We start from the raw sequence: 22,574 nt of genomic DNA on the forward strand, positions 1-22,574 counted from the left end.
AGGTTTGGGTAAGACAGTCCTTTGCTGGAGCAGAGATAGATCCTGGAGCTGAGCAGAGCAAGGCTGTAACACTTTTGCTAGGTAAACCTTCCCCTAGCAGAGCAGGAGCAGCGTTGTTACACTCCAGGGAACTGGGAACTGGAGTAGAACTGTAACAACTTCACCAGGGAAACCCTCCCCTGCCAGAGCAGAGCTATTGCACTGGGGAAGCCTTTCCCTGGGGCATGGCTGTGAGCTCCTACACTTCTGGTCACCTATGTTATCCCTTGACTCCTGGTTGCCAGAATACTTTTCCATCTGATCAGTAACATTTAGTATTTCTTTCAATCTGAGCTGCAATGCTTACAACAAGCATCAGAATAGCCTTATAGGTAAATACACATATGCTTTATATATACTTCCAGTAGGGGCATTGTCAACAATTTACCTTTATTCGTGTCTTATCGTAACTACCTGTACTTTTTCATGTGTTTCCAAATGGAAAACAACAACGTTCAGTTCTCTGAGGGGGGAAAAATCCTAAGAATACCTAAAAATGGTAATAAAGGACAAGCAGGGTTTAGGAAATTTATTTCAGGGAAACTGCCAGATTATTTTAAGCCCGATGCTTAAAAATAAATCTAATTCACATGACTGACTTAAAATACTAGGGCCAAGAAAAGTCACTGCAAAAGTATTGAATAAAATACCTGAAGTTTGCCCCTAGTTTTCATCTTGGTAATGATTTTCTGTGAGGGCTTACTTCCTATCTTGATTTACACAGTGGACTTTATAGCTAAACATTTCTTGTATCTAATAAAAGGAAAAAAAGAAATACACATTCAAACAATGTAGTGTTTTCCTAACCTCTGGCTCCCATGACGATGAACTGTTTAGATGCCTTGCATTGCTTTTCATACAGGGACATTTGGTTCATCTGTAGCATTTCCCAGTATGGGAGCAAAACACAGCCACATGTTCAACTTTCAGCAGTCTTTCATTGATCTATAATCAAACTCAAGGATCGATTAGAAACAAATGCAGGTTGGCCTTTTGCCGAAGACAGTGAAAAACAATCAGAAGCCTTTCTGCCTGCCACCTCACCGTCAAAGAAACTGAACTAGAAGATGCCTATTATTTTTACATCCTACATTAGTTGGGATAAAACCACAATTCTAAGTTTTACTAAGTGCCCTGAAGTTGAAACAGTAGCAAGCAAGACATAAAAGTTGGTGTGAGAAAGAGAATGGGAATAGCTTAGAAACGTTGATTTTTCTATGAATTTTTCCTCTTTAATTAAACTGCGTTTAACTTTTATCCACTCTATCTTCCGGAGTCAACATTTAAGGCTCCCTTGACACACACGGCTTGGAAACGCTGAGTGCGTGGTGATTTTTCCCATTGCATCGTAAATAGATTCAGCGTGGTGGGGCTCAAGGAGAGCTGACCAGAGTGGTCTGGAAAATCCAAATTCCACTGGTGCTGAAATAACGCTGTGGTACCTCCGGACGGAAAGCATCCTCCTGCCCGGCCAAAAGCATCTATGTCAGTGATAAGAAGCGCCGTTTTTCTCTTGTCATTATTCTCCCGACCTGAGGCTTAGCAAGGCCCAGAGGAAGCGAAGCCGGGGCCTCAGCCAGCAGGGCGACCAGAAGAAGCAGGGAAAGGTCCACCTCCGCCGGGACCTCCGCGGCGGCCCCGCCCCGCCCCGCCCCGCCCCGCCCGTCTCGACCCCGGCCAGCCCCGCCCTGGCAGGCGCCGGCGTGCGCGCGCGCGCGCGCGAGGGGCCGGGACGGTTCCCGTCCGAACGCCCGCGCCGCGCCTGCGCACTGCGCCCCGGCGGTCTCCGTTTGTTTGAACAGGAAGGCGGACATATTAGTCCCTCTCGGCCCTCCTCGCCCCACCCCCCAGGCATTCGCCTCCGCGACTCGCCCTTTTCCCAGCCCGGCCGCAGCCCCTCCCAGGAGCTCCCTCCTCTGCGGCCGCCCGGACCCCTCGGTCGTCTTCCCTCACCGGCCCGCTTCTCCAGCCCGCCTTGCCCGGAGCCGCCGGCCGGGCCCCCGACCTCGCCCTGCCCTGCCCGGCCCGGCCGGACACCGCGGCAGCAAGCCCGGCAGCGACCGGAGGAAATGGGAGCGTGAGCCTGCCCCGCGGGGTCCGGTTCTTGGCCGAGGCTGATCAGGTCGGCCGGGCCGAGAGGAGCCGGGGATGCGGGGTTAGCTAGACGGCCCCCAGCGCCTCCGAGCGGAGCGGAGCGGGGCCGGCCCGGGGCCCAGGCGGCGGCGGCGGCGGCGGCGGCTGCAGCTGGCGCAGCTCCTCACCCGCCCTTCGCCTTCGCCTTCCCTCTTCGCCCTCCCTGGCTGCCCCGAGGGAGTCTCCACCCTGCCGCGCGCCCTCTTCCCGCCGCTGCCCTTCTCTGGACTGGGCCCCGCCATGGCGAAGGCTGCCGGGGCCCGCTAGGCTGAGGCGCCTCGCCGGAGCGACCGGGGCTGCTGGCGACGGCGCTGTCGGGTGTCGCGAGGGGCTGCCGGGTGGGATGCAACTTTGGGCGTCCGAGCGGCTGCGGGTCGCTGTCACCCCCAGCCTGGGGTCTGGAGAGCAGAAGTCCCCTCAGTGACGGGGAGGAGGGGGAACCGGGCGCACCTGGTGACCCCGAGGTTCCGGCTCCTCTGCCCCGCGGCTGCGAACCCACCGCGGAGGAAGTGGGTTGAAGTTGCTTTCCGCTGCGGGCACGAAGGTATTGTCACAAGGAGCAGCATCATGTCGACTGGGGACAGTTTTGAGACTCGGTTTGAAAAAATCGACAACCTGCTGCGGGATCCCAAGTCGGAAGTGAATTCAGATTGTTTGCTGGTGAGTGCTGCTGTGTTTCTTTGGGTTGCCTTGGGTTCCCCTTGTTTGCAGTCCGGTCAGCTACAATCGAGTCTCAGGTGTGCACAGTCATCCTGGGAAGATGCCAGATTTCTCTTTTGCAAGAATTTTGGAGCACCAGTAAACCTCATAGTTCAAGCCCCTTTAAAGCAGTTTCACTCACTGGTTCCCCAACAGCCACTCTTGAACTTAGGTTTTGAGTCTGCTGTCAGTCCAGCGAACATACTTAGAAACTGCTATTGCAGGTCGTTTCAGTACGGTAACATATATAGTGTATAGTTTGTTGAATGACGATCTTAGTATTGACCTTCCGGATTAGTTTGACAGTAGTATTGAAAAATCTACTTTGTATTTGCAGAATTAGTTCCTAGGGGTTTGGACTTTATAATTGATACTGAGGAAGTGATTTTTAAGATAAAATTTTAGGTGTCTTCAGGCTAAAGTAACTTAGCTGAACGTTAAATGCCAACACCCATGGTAACTAATCTTAGGCCAGCACAAGTTTGATGACTTTTAAAACATCATTATTAATATAGTTCACAAATATTAGTAACTCTTTTTGATGGGAGTGGACATACTATCAATTTTAAAATTATTCTAAAGTTTGTAGATCATGAAAAACCAAAATCCTACCATAAAAATTGTCCAGTCATTGATAGCAAATACAATTATTTGTAACTGATTGACATTTGAGTAATGCTAATTCAGTTGCCAAATACATTTTTCTGTTTATTACTAAAAACTACATATTAATACTCTTTTCAGTGCAAACAAAACCACTTGATCTCTAAAATCATATTTCATTATCTACATGGACATGGGGGCTTCAGAGAATTATCTTTGTACACTCATAGTTTGGATATTTAAGAATAATAGAATAATGCCATTCAGAGAGACAACATTTTAAAAATCTCACATTGAATCAGGAAATTTTGTAGTTTAGAAGTAGTGTGTATCTCAGCTATTCTAATCATCTTTGTACAGTTTAAGAGTGTAAGGTTTCTCACCAAAGCTTTCAGAATTGCCCCAAGCATGCTTGACTAAAACGAGAGTGTGTGGGTAATGTGTGTGAAGTGTCTCATCCACATTATAGATGTTCTTTCATACTGAGAAACAAGGTTGATGCATAAGAAATTTGAAGTATTTTTATTGAATGATAGGAGTGAAATGAATTAGAATACATATTTAATGTATTCCACATTTGATATCTTTCAATATTTACTAAAGTTGTGTCCTGAATTTCAGTGTTATTGCTAGTGGTCCTGCCTTTTGAACCAGAACATGCTCGGAAAACAGTCCATTGAGCTGTTTATCCTATTTTGCTCCCCCTCCCAATTATGAAGTAGATTATAAGGAGGGTTTAGGAGCTTGTCTGTGTTTTTATTGCTTGTTTTCTCTTTTCTTATAGCATCATTTGGTAGGAACCAGATGGAAAACACACACACACACACACACACACACACACACACACACACACACACACACACACAGAGAGAGAGAGAGAGAGAGAGAGAGAGAGAGAGAGAGAGAGAGAGAGAAAGTAAAACAGTTTACAGATTCAGAAAACAACTGATTAATTCCAAATGACTATTTAGTATCTTTCTGTCATCTGTCTATATCATGAAAACTGGAGGGAAGAAATTGCTGTAAGTTGAGAGTGCCAAAGTGTGCTTTGTGATGAGTAGACTGAGTTGAGGATAATGTAGAGGGTGGGTGCATCCATGACTGTGATGTGCTTAGAGAAGGTAAACTTGAAAGGATAGATGGGGTTCGATTTGGAGGACTTGAGTGCATATAGGATTGCTACAGAATGAATGAAGATTAATCCAGTAGTTACATGCAAGGTAGATTTGTATGGGAAAATATACCTGAGATAAAATGAGGTTGGAGAATTTTAAGATTACTGTAATAGTTTCCTGACAGTTGGAATCCGGAGCCAGGATATGAAAATGAGGACAGAAGAATTGATGGAACTTGATTGACAGAGTTTGGGAGGAAAAGAGAGAATCAGGGAGGCATTAGTCAAATGGCTCAAAATGTTGAGCCTGGGTTACAGTGAAAATGGTGAAAGTAATCAGCTTTTGAAATTGCTTGAGAAAACTAGACTTACAGATGTATTTATTTTACATGTATTTGACAGAATAGTGGGATGAATGTGAAGAAATGGGCTGTAGACTATTGGAGATGTGGAATTAAATTTACAGTAAAGGATAAAAGGAAATCATTTACATAGAGTAAAGTTGAAACTGATGTAATGAAAAGGAATAACCTAGAGAGAGATCTAAGGATGAAAGACAAAGGTTGAATAAAGAGGAAGAGTCTAAGAAGCAAGCATCCTAGGCCCTCTGTGTTAAGGTAGCCAGGTATTCAGAGCACAAGACTTTAAAGGAACGTTTGGAGGCGTAATAGTGAATGGACAGATTTGATTACTTTCTGTTGTAATCTTACAGTCTTGATTTTTTTTTTTTAAATTCCATTATCGAAGGTTACCATTGAAATTTTATTATCAGATCACTCTGAACTTTAAAGATTGGAATTTCCTTTGGAAACAGAAATCCTCTTCCCAGTTTTATAGTGCCTAGCATGAGTTTTCTTTGTACAATATTTTATGCTTATCATTGGACATTCATTCATTCACTCATTCACTTCACTGTTTGCAGCAACTTCATCCCTACATTTTACAGTGAATCTGTTCTTGCCTTGCATGGAGTTTGAACCTGTTTTAGATTAGAAGAATAGCAACCCTTTCACCTAGCTTTATATGTATGTGTGTGTATAGATACTGCCAGAGGCCAGAAGAAGAGTGTCAAGTCCCTTGGAGTTGGAGTTACGGTGGCTGTGAGTCACCCCTTTGAGTACTGTGAACTGAACTGGTCTCTTCTTCGAGAGCAGCAAGAGCTTTTAGCTGCTCCCCAGCCTGTCTGGATCACTTTAACCCTTGCTGACTGATTTAGCTGCTACTCTGTTCTTACCATCTGCCACATATTATACTTGTCATTCTAGTCTTTTATAATCTTATTAAATAGATTGTAAGATTGCTTCTGGATCCACTCTTCAGTAATGAAAGCTCTCACACCTTTTAGTGTCACAACAGTTTGCTAGCAAATGTCTTTAAACCTAACTTTACTCAGAAAACACTTATTTGGAACAGTAAAAATATTGTCAGTTATACAGTAATACCTGGAAGAAATGCGCTAAATGACTGCCCAACGATTTCTTCAAGAGCATGACTTTCTGTTCAATTTCCTTCTAACTGGTGAAGTGCAAGATGAATGGATAAAGGGGAAGGGGAATGTTGTATTATTTACAACATAATACTGTTGTGCCCTTAGTACATACTTGTTACTATTTTTTCTCAATAGTTAATTTTTGTTCCCTGAATGTGAAAAGCAAATGTAGAATGAAGATTTGGATGCTGGTTCCATTCTTCTGTAAAATTGCCTTTCCTGTATTTTTACCAGTGCTTCCCCATCTTTTCTGCAGACTTTTCTCTTTGCCGTATTTGTTGCTTTGAATATGATGAATAATTCATTCCAAACTTGAAGCATCAGTTACTTGTCACTCTTTCCATTATCTGTAAATCTTTTTATTTACATGTGTGTGTCTGTACTTGTCATGTGGATATCAGAAGACAGTGTTGTGAAGTTAGCTCTTTTAGTCCACCTTTAGTTGGATGCTGGGGAAGTAACTCAGGTTGCCTGGCTTGTTCCTTAAGCATCTTGATTGACTGAGCCATCTAGTTTGTCCTTTATTCCAAATCTTAAATATTTAACTGTCTTTTTGGGTATCATTTTTTGGACATTGTATTATCATCTAGATTTTTTTATATTCTAAAAATAAATTATTTGTGTTGTTAGTATCACTAATATCTCTGCAACATTTTAAACTGGGCATTTTGTTGTGAAGTTTTTGACAATACTAATCCATGCATTTGAGTTATTACAAAAGACTGAGTAGAAACTGAGGATCTAGATTGTTTCATAATCTCTATCCCCTTACCAGTTGGATTAATCACATTTGAGAATTCGTTACTGTTGGAATAAAAAGACTTGAAATAATTCTTTGCACCTCATACTGGCTCATAGCTGTGTGCCCACTGATGTTCAAAGCTATGTGCCTACTGTTGTCCATAGATAGCTGTGTGCCTCTTAGTACTCATGATTTCAAGTTTATGGGTTTTATTATTACCAGTAGGACATATGATTGGTTTGGAGTAAACCTTTTTCCTTAGCCATTTGTTTTGTTTTAAAGAGATGGGGCTTTATCTTAGTTATTGTTCTATTGCTGTGAAGAGATACCACAACTGAGGCAATTTTTATAAAAGAAAGCATTGAATTGGGGCTGTGCATACAGTTTCAGATGCTTAGTTCATTATCATCATGGTGGGGGGCATGGAACAGGCAGGTATGGTGCTGGAGATGTAGCTAAGAGTTACATCCTTATCTGCAAGCAGAGAGAAACACACACACACACACACACACACACACACACACACACACACACAGAGCCTGGCATGGTCTTTGAAAAGTCAAGAGTTACATCCTTATCTGCAAGCAGAGAGAAACACACACACACACACACACACACACACACACACACACACACACACACACACACACAGAGCCTGGCATGGTCTTTGGAAAGTCAAAGCTCACCCTCAGTGACCAACAAGGCCACGCTTCCTAACCCTTTTCAAATAACGCCACTCCCTGATGACTAAGCATTCAAATATATGAGGCTATGGGGGCCATTCTTATCAAACTACTACAGGCTCTAACCATGAAGGTAGCCCCAAGTACACCTAGCCTCAAGCAATGACATTCTTACAGCAGCCTTGCAAGCATGCACAGTTTAGACTAGACTGTTGTGATTGTTAGTTTATTGTAAGGACAATAAGCAAACTAGTCTCCTATTTGATTTAAACACTTAGTAAATGTTTCTGTAGATCTAAATGTGAATTCAAATCTAGGTCTTGTCGTGTGAGCTGGAGGAATTTTGTTTGTTTTTTTGGGATAGGGCTTCTCTGTATATCCCTGACTGTCCTGGAGAGGTATTAGGTGAGTTATTGTAATCCCCCCAAACTCATTTTAACTTTAAGAAAATTGTTATGAGAATTAAATAATACAAATTATCACAGTTTATAGTGGCTAGTAACCTGATAATTGGCAACCATTATTGTCATATTGTAGTATTACTGGTACATTGTCTTTTTTAAGTGCGGAGTAATTTACCTGACACTTAAGGTTATAATCCAGATGTGTGTGGTCAAACAAAAGATAACTGAAAATGTACACATTAAATGGATTCAACTAGGGAAACTGTTCACTCAGTCACATTGTATTTTGTAGTTGTGGGAATTAATTCCAGGACCTTGCACAAATGCTTTACCGCTGAGTTACATCTCCAGCCCCTTAATCGGGATTTATAATGTACGTTAGATGGTTTGAATAGGAATGTCCTCTTTAGGCTCATACAATTGAATGCTTGATCATTAGGGAATGGTACTACTTGATAGGGATTAGGAGGCATGGCCTTCTTGGAGGAAGTGTGTCACTGGGGGTAGGTTTTGACGTTTCAAAAGCCTATTTCAAACCCATAGAATCCCTTCTTCTTGTCTTTGGATCCAGATGTAGAACTCTTAGCTACCTTTTCTGCCTGCCTGCTGCCTGCTGCCTGCTCCTTACCATGAGGACTGTGGATTACACGTCTGGGACTATGAGCAAGCTGCAATTTTAATTCTTTTAATGCTTTTAATGCTTTTCTTTTATAAGCGTTATAACAGTAATGGCCCCTTCTCAGCAGCAGAACACTGTCTAGGGTTTTATTGCTGTGAAGAGATACATTGTATAATTGGTTTATTATTTAAGAAATAAAATTTACACATTTAAATGATATTGGGGTAGAAATACAACTGTATGCACTATCTTTGGGTTGTGCAGTTTTTGGAAGTAGTTCCTAAACTGACTTTAATAGTTCTATTTTGCACTTGGGATAGTATTTTATAAATTATTTTTTTACAACTCAAGGGGACTGGTTTCAACCTTTCTAATGCTGTAACCCTTTAATACAATTCCTTATGTTGCAGTGACTCCCCCACCATAAAATCATTTTTGTTGATTCTTCATAATTACAATTTTGCTGCTGTTATGAATCATAATGTAAATCCCTGTGTTTTTTGATGGTGGGTTTAAGGTCGGCCTGGCCTACAGGACATCCTGTCTCAATACAAACAAACAAACAAAAACTAAAAACAAAACAAAATGCCCTTCCCTTGAGTGGATGAGTAAAATACATATATGTATTTTATTTTTGTAAAATGTAGCTCTTTTATGTTTGGGATTATGAAATACAAAGTGTACTTTCTTGTAATTGCTAAGTGATTAGTAGGAGGCTAGGTACTCAAAGTCAGATACTGTAGCAAGGCAAGAGGTTATCTTTAACTTTTGTCATTATTTAAAAGGTTGGCTAACCTCCAGTAATACTTTATCTACTAAACTGAAACAGTAGGTCATGTTAATACCATTTTCTTTTTGCTGTCACCCAATCATACTTGGTGTTTGGAATTCTAAAAGACAACGGGGACACCATAAAAACAATCATGGATCCTGCTTTTATGGAATTCATAATTATAGGAAAAGTATTAAATGTCTATCATATTAAGATAGTGTTGGGGTAAGGCTTTACAGGGAGGTAAGGTATGTATGATCCATGCTTTCACTTCAAGGTTTGAGATATATACTAAAGACTTGTGGTGAAGCTGTCTTGAGTGTTGTCTTAAGGCTTCTTCTATTGCTGTGAAGAGACACCGTGACCACAGTAACTCTTATAAAGGAAAACATTTAATTGTGATGGTGGCTTACAGTTCAGAGGTTGAGTCCATTATCATCATGGCAGGGAGCATGGCAGTGTGCAGACTTAATCAGAGGGCAACAGGAAGTGGACTGTGACATTGGGTGGTCTCTTGAGCATAGGAAACCTCAAGCCACCCCCCTCCCCCACAGTGACAAATTTCTTCCTATAATGCCACACCCACTCTAACAAGGCCACACCTCCTAGTAGTGCCACTCCCCATGAGCTTATGGGAGCCAATCACATTTAAACCACCACATTCCACTCCCTGGCTCCCATAAGCCTGTAAAAATATAATACAAAATGTATTTAGTCCAACTTCAAAAGTCCCCATAGTCTGTCACAGTCTCAGCAATGTTTAATAAAAGTCCAAAGTTCTAGGTCTCTTTTGATATTCATGGCAATATCTTAACTGTAGTACCCTGTAAAAGCAAAATAAAAAAGCAGATCACATGCTTCCAACATATAATGGCATAGGACACACATTACCATTCCAGGATGTAGGGAAGGAAACATAGCGAAGAAACACTGAACCAAAGCAAGACCACAACCCAGCTGGGAAAACTCCAAACTCTGTATCTTCATATCTGATCTCAAAATGCTCTTCAGAGCTCCAATTCCATTCAGCTTTGACTGCAACATACTTCTTCCTCTTGGGCTGGTTCCACTCTATGGTCGCAGCTCTCCTTAATCCCATGACTCTGTCATCTTCAACATCTTAGAGTCTCCAAGGCAATTCAGGCTTCAACTTCACAGCCCTATGAAATGGGCTCTTCAGTAGGCCTCCATTCAGGGGCACCCTTGACACATACATGCCTGGCCTCAGCAGCTTTCTTTAGTCTTGGGGAGCAAATTCCACAACCCATTTTGTTGTCTATTCTTAACTCTAAAGCCAGAATTAGGTGGCTGAAGCTGCCAAGTGCTGCTGCTTGCTGGGGTTGGAACATGGCCCCCTTGTTCAATTACATCTTCATCACCTTTCTGTTTTTGATTGTTGCCTTTACTGCCTAAGCTTGGCTTTCCTTGAATTTTCTCTGTAGACCAGGCTGGTCTCAAACTCAGAGACCCACCAGCCTCTGCTTTCTTAGAGCTGGGATTAAAAGTGTGCACCACTACACCCAGCTCTAAACTTTTCCTTAATTCCTTTTCAAAGGTTGGAAACTTAGCTGGGTGGGACTCCCTTTATTCCTTTTCCTTATTTATTTATCTCCTTGAACAGAGAATTTAGCTCCTTACCATCACGTTCTGGTGCCCTTTCCCCCCTCAAATACTTTTCCTTGCTCAGCTTGCTCCTTTTCATTATACACGACAGAGTCTATACTGGGCTACTTCTGAGATTTCTTTTGCCAATGGAATTAATCTAAAACTCTTCACTTTAGTCTCAGGCAGACATTCCCCAGACAAGGGCAAAAGGTAGCCAGTTCCTACACCAAAATATCACAAGAAAGATTTCTAGGCAACATACTAAAATTCTTCTCTGAAACTTCTTGAGGTCCGCCCCCTCCCCCCCAGTTCATCAAATCACACTCACTACCACTGTCTTCCTACTAGTATGGCTCATTAAGCAGTGCTTAAAACATTCCATTGCTTTCCTAACCCAAAGTACCACAGTTCATATTACTCCAAATAGTAACATGGTCTGGCAGTGCCTCAGTCCCTGGTATCAACTTCTGTCTTAGTTTTATTGCTGTGAAAAGACATCATGACCCCAGCAACTCTTCTAAAGGAATTTAAAAAAAAAGTTTTGAGACGGTTTCTCTGTGTAACAGCCCTGGTTGTCCTGGAATTCACTCTGTAGACCAGGCTGGCCTTGAACTCATAAGGATCCACCTGCCTCTGCCTCCCAATTGCGGGGATTAAAGGCATACATCACCACCACCACCACCACCACCACCCAGCAGAAGAAAAATTTTAATTGAGATGGTGGCTTACGGTTAAGTGGTTCAGTCCATTGGGGGAGGGGCATGGCGTCCTGCAGGTAGACATGGTGCTGGCTATATCTTGATCAGAAGGCAACTGGAAGTAGACTGGGCATGGCTTGAACATATAGGAGACCACAAAGCTCACCCTCACAGTGACACGCTTCCTCCAACAAGGAAGGCCACACCCATTGCAGCAAAGCCACACTTAGCAGTGCCACTCCCTATGAGCTTACAGCAGCCAGTTACATTCAAACCACCAAAAGTGCATACTTTTCATACATGAGTCTATGTATTTTCTGAATCGGATTCACTTGAACTTGTTTAATAAAAATGGATTCTGAGCTTACGCTTAGGCAAACAAAAATCAGAATATTTGTGGATGATTCCTAGAATTTTGCATGAGATGTTGGGGTCTTAGACATACTCAAGCTGCAAAACTAGTTCTAATGTGGGCAAATATAATATTTGAGTTTACTTCGTAATTTTATAATGAAAAATTTCAAACATACCAAAGTAAGAGAATGTACCCCTGTTACCCATCATTTACATTTCTCAGAAGTTTATGATGCATCTTTCACCCTTTTCTTACTACAATATGTTAAGTTCTATGTATTATTTCACCTATAAGATGCTTTAGTATCTATCTGTCCTGTGTGTGCACACTCTGGTGTGCATTCATGTTTGGTTGTTTTTTGGCTTTCTTTTCTTTTTTTTTTTTTTATTTATTTTATTTTATATAACAAAGTCCAATTAAATGAAAACAAACATTTATACACAATATTTGGGAATTTGGGTGTTGTTCTTTCCAAACTACTTCCTGCTGGTAAGGGGCGCTGTCATGGGGGATTCGAAGAAGATTCAGTCTGTAGGGCTGCTTTGTCCAACTGTTTTGAATGTAGGATCACCTTGTACTCTGTTTCAGGAGGTCTGGCGTGATCAAACCACATTAGTCTGGAAGGAATCCACATCTTTTCATTTTCTGTGGAAACAAAAATAGAAATCCTTTTCCCCAGTAACTTGTCCTTCAACTTAAATTTTGGAGTCAAAGCATTTTTTTTTTTAATTCATTATTTTACATGTTGATCCCAGTTCCCCCTCCCTCCCTCCCTCCCTCCCTCCCTCCCTCCCGGTTTTTGGTTTTTCTAGACAGTATTTCTCTGTGTATTCCTGGTTGCCCTAGAACTCGCTCTGTAGACCAGACTAGCCTCGAACTCAGAGAGATACGCCTGCCTCTGCCTCCCAAGTGCTGGGAATAAAGACATGTGCCACCCATGCTGGGGTTTGTTTAAAAATAAACAAAGAACTTTTTTTTTTTTTAATAGCCACAATGACTATTATATCTAACGGAGACACTCCTTGTTATCATTCATTCCAATTTATATTTATATTTCTCTGAGTATTTAAAACATTGATTTTGTTTTGTTTTTTAAATCCAGTTATTTTATTAAAATCTGGGTATCTGCAAACCAAACAGCTCCACATTACATGTTAACTGGTTTTGTTTTGTTTGGTTTTTTAAGTCTTTTAAATGACTGAGCAGATGTGGTTTAAGTATGTTGGACTTTTTAGTAAATTTTTTTTCATCAACCTGACTGCTTTCTTTTGCATCACAGCAAGAAGTAGATTGTGTATAATTCTAGTATTCTTTCACATTTATTAACTAATTCTGTTGAGAGAAGGACTTGTCATTACCTATGACTGTTTACTTTGAAATACAGTTCATGATACAAAGGATGAATTCTTCAACTTTTAATTGCTTTTTTGCAGAGGAAGATATCTTTTTGAGCCTTCCTGTGATAGTCTTGGCACAGGCATACTGTTACAAAGGTGTAGGTAATAGTCAAGGTAACCCTTTAGTGAGGTGACAGTAGTACTCTTGGGACTACCTGCCATGTCTTAGGGACTAAAGAGATGAATGAAGAGAGAAATGGGGGTAGGAAGCTCCATGAAATGGGCCCACATGTTCTAAGTAGAAACAATCGTTTTGATACAGCAGTTGGCAGTAAAGGAGCCCAGGGCATGTCTCCTAGCTGCCTTTCAGCCCTCAGAGTCTGCAGGGCTGTTTCTGCCTCCCGAGTGCTGGGATTAAAGGTGTGTGCCACCACCACTCAGCTGAATATTGGAATTTTTATAAGAGTATAATAAAAAGTTCACTAATTCTAGCTATTTCCAATTAACCTTGTTAGATAAAAGTTTATTTAAATTTCCAACTTTTAAAATTTAAATGTGAAATGCATTCCCCATGTGTTTATGTCCTTGGTCCCCATCTGGTGGTGTGGTTTTTTAAAGTTTTTAAAGTTGTATAACATTTGGACATGGGGCCAAATTGGCAAACCTAGGCCAATAGAACAGGCTCAGCTCTGCTTCCTGCCAGTTCTCTGTTTCCTGATTGCTGCTGTTTATCTGGATAGAGCCATTGCTACTGTGGTCCTGAGAAATGTACCCATAAGGTTTGCCTGTAGGTAGATCTGTACAGCATTTTCTTGATTAATGATGAATGGGGACGGTATAGCCCGTTGTGGGTGGTGTCACACCTGGACAGATGATCCTGGGTTGTATAAAAAAGCAGGATGAGCAGGCCATGAGAAGCAAGCTACTGGTCATGAAGAACTGAGTCAAAATAAAGCTTTCCCTCAGAAAGTTACTTCTTTCAGTTATTTAATCACAGCGATGAAGAGTGACTATGACTACTACTGTGTCACCCTGAGCACACCAGTCTCCTCATCTCAGGAGCTAAGGAGGGTCAGGCCTGGTTAGTTGCCTAGAGTGGAGAAGGAGAAAAGTAACTACACCAGCCTTGTCAAACATTGTTTCAGATACAGTTGTCTAATTTTTCTCCACTTTTGTGATGGGAGAAAAAAAAATGTTTTCCCAATTTTTGTCATTCACCTGTTTTTAGTTGCTTTCTATTCCTATGGTAAACACCATAACCTTGAGGAGGGCAGGGTTTGTTTGGCTTGTATATCCTGGGCAGTTCATGACTGGAGGGAAGCCAAGGCAGGACCTCAAGTAGGCCAAGAACCTAGAGGCAGGAACGGAAAAGACTCATTAAGAAACACTGCTTATTGGTTTGTTTCTCATGGCTTGCTCATCCTGCTTTTTTTATGTACAACCTAGCAATATCTGTCCAGGAGTGGCATTAATTACCCACAATGGGCTATGCCTTCCCCCATCAATCATCAACCAAGAAAATGTCCCCACAGACTTACCTACATCTAAATCTTACAGAGAACATTTCTCACTTGAGGTTCCATTTTTCCAAATGACTCTAGCTTGTGTCAATTGACAAAAACAAAAACAAAACAAACAAAAAAACCAAACAAACCAAAAACTAACCAGCATACTCTGTAAAGGGGTTACTCACTTCATACTACTTCTAATAGGCTTGTAGTTGTACAGTACGTAAGAGTATGAGTTCTATGAGTTCTGGAGTAGAACTGGTTCTGAACCCAACAAAGTTAGCAGCTTATTAGCCTTGTGACTTTGAACAAATTTCTTGAGATTTAAGATTCAAGAGTATCATCTAGTAAGATGAAGTCTAGTTTTTCTTAGGACTGTTAGGCATGTTAGAAAGGGTAATGCCTAGAAATTCCTGATAATGAGTCAGTATTAACTTTCATTGTTATCATCCATGTTGTCATTTATCTTCATTGCTTTGTCCTTGTAGAAAAGAGCTTTGGTTATCAAGTGAATTATTACCTACCTCTCCATTCCACAGCTCAGCTTTTTAGTTACTTGTATGGTCTTGGGTAAATTATCTAACTTGTTTGAGCCTGAATATATGTAGCTCATAAACTTGAGGATCATAGTAATTCTTCATATGTTTTAATTATGCAGATGAAATGAACAGGCATCAGTAGTTATTTTTCTCTGGCCTCAATAGACAGAGATAAGACTAGCTTAGAATTCATGGAGCTCTTTGTTTGCCTGCCTCTGCCTCCAGAGTGCTGGGATTAAGAGGTTGTGCCATCACACTGGCTGGGTACGTAATAGTAAATTTCTTGACTATGATCTTTGCTTTCTGTTACTGTTTCCTCCATCCAAGTCCAAATTTCAACTCAACCTTCTTGGACTACTAGGCTAGTCTAGCAGTTTGCGGTTATAATCAGTACTATAGATTTTCTTAATGTCATTCCTACCTCTCTGCTTTGTCTTCCTTTCCACCATTCCTCAGACGCACTGCTCTTCAGGATTTCTATAGTATTTTATGTTATTTTTACCATTCTGCTCCCATATTTCCAAGGCCTATCATTTTCTTGAGTTCTTTCACCAGTTTTTTTCATCTTTATATTCTCAACATTCATTGTAACTGTGGTGGACTTTTGTTTTAAATTCTCACTATATCATACCTCTTGTGTGGTTCAGTACTCATCTATATATAACGTCTGTTTTTTTGGGAGGGGTTGTTTGTTTTGTTTGAGACAGGGTTTCTCAGTGTAACAGCTCTGGCTGTCTTGGAACTTGCTCTGTAGGCCAGGCTGGCCTTGAACTCACAGAGATCAACTTGCCTTTGCATCCCAAGTGCTAGGATTAAAGCTACCACCGCCAGGCTGTGTACATCTGTTTCGTGTGCTACTTTTACCTTTAATGAGAATTTCTTGAGGTCTTAGATGAATTCTGAATATTAATTCTATTAATATTTGTGTATTGTAAATAACTATCCTGTGTACTTCTCACTCTTAAATTATCCTCTGAATTAATTTGTAGGTGATGAAACTCAACTTCAATTTTTGCATGCAAAATGAATTTATAGATTCAAAGAAAACTAATCTGATTAAATGTGAAGATTCAGTAGCTCTTTCTGTCTCTCCTCTCATGCTTTCTTTATATTGGCATCATTCTTTCTTTTCAGACAGGGTTTAATCACATATGAAAATACTGCTGCCCAGAGACCAGAGCATCACATCTAAAACAGCTTTAGCTTTGACCACTAACTTCAAATCGCTGTCAAGTCTAGATCTCAGAAAGAAAAAAACAAAATCAATTTGTTATACTTAAGTTGGGTGCACACTTAACTAATCAGTTATGATGAGGATCACATGAGAATTATGGGAATGGCCAAAAAGGTTGAAGGAAAATGACAGCAAGGGACAAGGCAGATGATACCACAGATGCTCATCAGATACTCTTAGATGTTGGCTAAGTAACTTAAACTCTCCTAAACTGCAGTTTTCCTATCTATAAAATGGAGTTAAGACTGCTTCATAGGTTATGATGAGAATAATGTGAGATAAGCTTTGCACATTTTTCACAGCTGTGTTTGAAACCTCACAAAAGCAGTGTTGTAACCTGATAAATAGTTGACTTTTGGTACCTTTTAGCTTACAAAATGTGTCAAGTTTACCTGGCCTGGCTGCAAAGGGTTTTTACCTATGGGAGTTTATCTTGCTGAAGGGCCGTCTGATAGTACCTTACTGAGATGTATCTCCCATACCATGAGTAGAAGTTATTAACTGCATGTGTCTCTTAGAGTTTTAGATTATTGTGAAAACAGTGGGCTTGTTTTATAATGGCCTCATTCAGCTCATTGAGTTCCTCTCCATTTTTACAGCAGTGACTCTAACTACTGAAATGTAGTGAACTAAAGGCTAAGGGCCTATCACAAAGACTTTTTACCTACAATTGGGACTCTTTTGATTGGAAAGGTTTGAAAATTCACATTTGTATAAACAATAAGAATGTACTGCTCTTGAATAGTCATAGGTAGATTTCAGTTTTAGTTAATGGCTTTGATTCAGAGCTCAGATGATGTGGCTGGCTCCTAGTTTTCTAGATCTGCTCCTTTGGTTTTGTCTCTTTTCCTGGGTAGACAACGTCTTGGGATTGCAAGATGATTGGTTGTCATTGACTTCCAAATTGCTTGTGCAGTGAACACTAAAATTCTTCTGTTTTAACCTTCAGTTGGAGTTTCTGACTAATCAGGCCAACTCAGCTTATGTGCCAGTATGTGAAACAGTGGTTAGAATACTAGCTAGTGAGCTTAGGCCTGCTTGTTTTCAGCACTGAAGGGTGAACATCATGCCATTTTAGAAGTGGATGAGGGAAGGGTGGGAATTGGAGTTCATGTACCAAGAAAAAGAATTATGCTGTACAGTCCCTCATATCTTCCTGAAGCCATCATTAAGGGAATTCAAGTAGTGATCATCTGCTGTTTTTCTATATTTTTGGAAATTACTTTTTAAATACTTCATCATTAAAATGTCTGGCATCATGAAAAGTATTCCTAATTGGTTCCAGGGACTGCATTGAAAACTACCAACTGGGATGGATCTTAGTGCTGCTTTGGATGACACGGTGAAGGATTTGCAAATGCTTTTTCATTGATTAACTCAGACCAATACATTAAGCAAGTGAGAACCAGCATTGACAGAGGAGTATAGTGGAATTTGTATTCTTAGTAGGGCTTAGATGATTGTATGTATGGGTTGTTAGACAGTATGCCTCCAGCATCTCTTTGGAAACTGCTGGTAAGAAATCAGAGTAAATCAAAGTAGGAATAAATAGGAAAAGTCATGCCTCCCATTTAATATATTCTTTTTAAAAGAAAAGCAATTAATAACTATGCTATGTTGGAGGGGATTAGCACTTCTGTTGGTAGAAAGGACTGGTTTGTTTCATTTTGCTTGGTAGACCTATTTTTTGTTTTGTTTGAGAATCAAATTTGATACAGAATCCAGGGAAAGTAGAGAGTTCTGATTTTTTTTTTTTAAAGTTTTACTTAATGTGCATGTATGTGTGCACACACATGTTCATGCATGGGATTATGTATATGAGTGTGGATGAGAATCAGGACTGTTTGGCAGGACTCAGTTGTCTCCTACCATGTTGGATTCCTGGGATCCAACTCAAGTCATCTTGGTGGCAAGCACCTTTATCTGCTGAGTCCAATTGCTGTTTTTTTTTTTTTTGTTGGGGGGGGGGGGGAGGGATGTGGAATCATTTTATATCATATCTGAATAAAATGATTCTTTAATTATTACATTTGTAAAATTCCAGTTCCCTTGCCTGCCATAAAGAAAAGGATTTGTTTTTAAGAACAAATATTTTCACAAAAGCAAGAGATTAGAAATTCTTAGATTATTTTTTTTTTAATGGAAATATATGTAGACTGTTTAAGGCCTTGGCCCTGAGCTACTATGTTCTGTGACACTGATGTTCTTGCGTGAGTCCACGCAAGCAGGGCCGATTGTCTTGTTCACAGATATGTCTCTTGTTCTCAGAGCAGTGCCTGGCCCATTGTAAGTTATTATGTGTTGTCATCTCCCCTCCCCCACAATTGTTTTGAACTTCAGATGAGAGTTTACAAGCTAGTAATACTCATTTTTATAAGATTTGTCACATTTATTTAATCTCTACAATAGTCTATGGATTAAGTGAAACATTATTGTCACATTATGAATATAATTACACCTCAGAAAAAGGTTAACTTATCTAACAGCATACAGTTAGTAAGTGGCAGATGTGCTGATATTTAGTATGTGATACAGCAAGAAGAATATAACAATTTAATGTGCCTCAATGTAATTCCTATAGGGAGTAGGAAAGAATACTTGGTACAAAGAATGCAGTAAATGAAGAATTTTTAAATAAAATAAAAGTAAAATATAGACATCTAAAATTTTGAGTGGCAAGGAGAGATGTGATGTCATTAAGGAAAAGATCTTATCAAATATTTATTTACAAGGTTGCAAAAATAAGTTCTGTGATGTTTTATCTTGGAAACAGTAATCATAAACTTGATCAGACGGGGACTGGTGAGATGGGTCATTGGGTAAAGGCAAAGCCTGATGTTCTGAGTTTGATCCTTAGAATCTATGGTGGTGAGATCTGATTCCATAAATTGTCCTTTGACCTCCATGAATATCACATGTGGTGAACACACTATAAGTAAGAAATGAAATTTAAAATCATTTAAAAAAATATGAGATGAGGAGTAAAAGTGAGATCTTTGTCTGAACCTGTGGTATATTATGAGGTTAAGATTGTTATCCACTGAGACCTGAGCTGCCTGTGGAAGCAGTAGGAAAGAATTGAGTGGAAGAGAGGCAGTGGCCTTGCCTGACATTTAGAGAAAACAAATAGCTGTCTTGTCACTATAATTACCTTGAAAGCCCCTTGTACCTAGAATGTGGATATGTGTGTTGTCTCCACTGCATTGACTTAGTGCAAAGAAGCCACGTGGGGAGGATTTTGTGCTTCTGTTGATATGTGTTCCTTGAGAGGGACATCAAGGAATTAGATGTCTTTTACTAGAGCTTCAGTAAAGCTATTTTGCAGATAGAAAAGTTTCAAGGAGATACAAGTTTGGGTATGGTTACAGCCAGTAACCATCATGACATTAAGTAAGTTGAGGAATGTCTACTGTGGGTGTTGGCAAAGAGAATTTGAGTAATGTGCAAAGGTCCTCAGTTACTCAGTGTTCCAGGTTTCCAGTGGTTGACATTAGGTGCTACAGTGAATCAATGAATTGGATGTAGGAAAAAGCAAAGACTGGAAGGTTGTGGTTTGCAGACTATCTGATGGTCCATAAAGGTTAATTTTGTTGTCTGCAGAACTTTTCTTCTGGAGTGTAGTTCCAGGATGGCCAGAGCTATACAGAGAAATCCTGTCTTGAAAAACAAAACAAAAATACACATTTAAACTTTTTGAAATTACATTTAAAAAATTTGTTTTTATGAGTGTGTGTGTGTGTGGGGTATGCCATGACCCATCATGTGTGAAGGTCATAGGACAACCTGTGAGAATCATTTTTCTTCTTACACACCGTTTGGGTCATAGAACTTGAACTCAGGTTGTCAGTCTTGGTATTAAGTACCTTTATTCACTGAGCCATCTGGCTGAGCCCTGTGGTTTCCTTTCTAAATGCTTTATAAGTCTTATATCTTTGGAATAAACTCTAGCTGGTTTTGTTTATCATTTTTTATATGTTATTGTTCTACATTTGTTAATACTTCATAGCCATATTCTCAAAAGATACTGGTTTGTAGTTTTCTTTTGTACTTCATCTGGCTTTGTTATCCAGTTATTGGCTACACAAAATGAGTTAAAAGTACTCTTCTTTCTATTTACTAGAAGAGATTGTCTAAAATTATTGTTAATTCTCTTAAAGGTTTGATAGAATTCTCTAGAGAAATCATCAGGTTGCTCTTTTCTTTTTGGTAGAGGTTATACTAATTAATACATTCATACTGAGTTATTTGCTTTAGTTTGTCCTTTTTAGGGAATTGTCAGTTTCATCATAACGGCCACATTTGTGTCTATTTTTAAAAATTATTATTTCTGGGTGACATTTCCTGTATTTTCAAGATCTTTCATGATACATCTATTTCATTTATGATACTACTTTGTGTTGGCTGTTTTCTTCTGATAAACTTGTTTGATTGTTACTGTCAGAGAACCAGCTCTGTTTCACTTGAGTTTCCTTTGTGTATAATTTCATTAACAGTTATTCTCTCTGGCTTGTTTTCTCTGGATCTTTCTTTTTGAGAAAGGAATTCAGGTTGTTGATTGAAGATCATTACTCTTTTTGTTTTAGGCAAGCTGCCATTCTACACCTCTGTTTTTTGTTTTTATTTTATTTTTTTGTTTTGTTGTTTTTTTTGTTTTGTTTTTTGCAGTCCAGCTTGCTCCTCCCTCCCTCCCTCCCTCCCTTCCTTCCCTTCTTTTCCCTCTTTCTGTTTTGTTTTTTGTTTTTCTCTGTATAGCTTGACTGTCCTGGAAACTAGCTCTGTAGACCAGACTGGCCTCGAACCCACAGAGATCCACCAGCCTTTTCCTCCTGAGTACTGGGATTAAAAGTGTGTACCATCCCAGCCTGCTGTTGTTTTATGTCTTGTTTGTTTCTCAAGACAGGCTTTTTGTTTGTTGTGTGTGTGTGTGTGTGTGTGTGTGTGTGTGTGTGTGTGTGTGTGTGTGTGTAGACCAGACTGGCCTTGAACTCACAAAGATCACCTGCCTTTGCCTTCAGAGGGCTGGGATTAAAGAGTTATGCACCAGTTCAGCTGCCCAGTTCAGCTCTTTTTTGATAAAAGGCATTTAATAGTACACAATTCCCTTTCAACATTACTTTAGCTGCATTTCACACATTTTGGATATGTTGTATCTCCATTTTCTGTCAAATCAGTATATATTGGTATTTCCATTGACTTCCTTTGACCTGATGAATTATTTAGAAATCTGTTATTTTTCCATGTGTTTGGTACTTTTCCTTTATCTTTTTGTTTATTGTGGCTTGAGTACAGTTTGATCAGAGAACATATTGTATGTTTTTTATTTCTTCTGAATGGTTGAGATTTATTCTGCAAAGGAGACAGACTGTCCCAGTAAGTACCTGTGAGCACTTGTAAAGAATGTGTGTTCTAGGCTAGAGAGATGGTAGTTAAGCACTCTCTGTTCTTGCAGAGGACCTGGGTTCAGTTCCCAGCATGTACATGGTGGCTCAAAGTCCTTGTGATTTCAGTTCCAGAGGATCCGGCACCCTCTTCTGACCTCCATTTGCTCATGGCATGCATGTGACACACATGCTACACTCTGGCAAAGCACTTGTGCACATCAAGTAAATAACTCATTTTTTAAAAGAATGTGAATACTGCTGCTTCGGGGTGGGATGTGTCATCCTGTGGTTTCACAATGTTGCGTTTTTCTTGTTCTTTTTCCTAAGTCTATCGTTTGTGGACAGTGAAGTGTTTAATTACCAATTAATTGTGTATTTTCATTTCCATCAGTTTTTGCTTCTTAAATTCTAGTTCTGTAGTTAGGTGCATACACATTTAAGATAGCTATGCCTTTTGGTAGATTGACTTGCAACACTGTAATTTTTTTTGCACTTTGCTTTGCGGACAACTTTTTTGCGGACAACTTTTAAGTGATACTAATGTACTTTGCTCTCTTGTTTTTGATTAATCTGTGCATGGTGAGTAATTTCATCTTTTTATCTTTTAGCTTAGTTTTTCT

The 22,574-nt window shown here is 40.0% G+C and overlaps 1 protein-coding gene across 2 annotated transcripts in view; it reads left to right on the forward strand.

Moving 5' to 3' along the window:
- The first annotated feature begins 2,254 nt into the window (after positions 1 to 2,254).
- Rock1 (Rho associated coiled-coil containing protein kinase 1) overlaps positions 2,255 to 22,574 on the forward strand; it is a 94,884-nt gene continuing 74,564 nt past the window's right edge. Inside the window, exon 1 of one of the 2 annotated variants that reach the window (XM_051202007.1) lies at positions 2,255 to 2,832. In XM_051202007.1, coding sequence (XP_051057964.1) covers positions 2,740 to 2,832 — 93 coding nt within the window. In that variant the 5' untranslated portion in view covers positions 2,255 to 2,739. The remainder of the gene's footprint in view (positions 2,833 to 22,574) is intronic. The other variant, XM_051202006.1, reaches the window with a different exon arrangement.

Source organism: Phodopus roborovskii, unplaced genomic scaffold, assembly GCF_943737965.1.
Source record: "Phodopus roborovskii unplaced genomic scaffold, PHOROB, whole genome shotgun sequence".
NCBI lineage: Eukaryota > Metazoa > Chordata > Mammalia > Rodentia > Cricetidae > Phodopus > Phodopus roborovskii.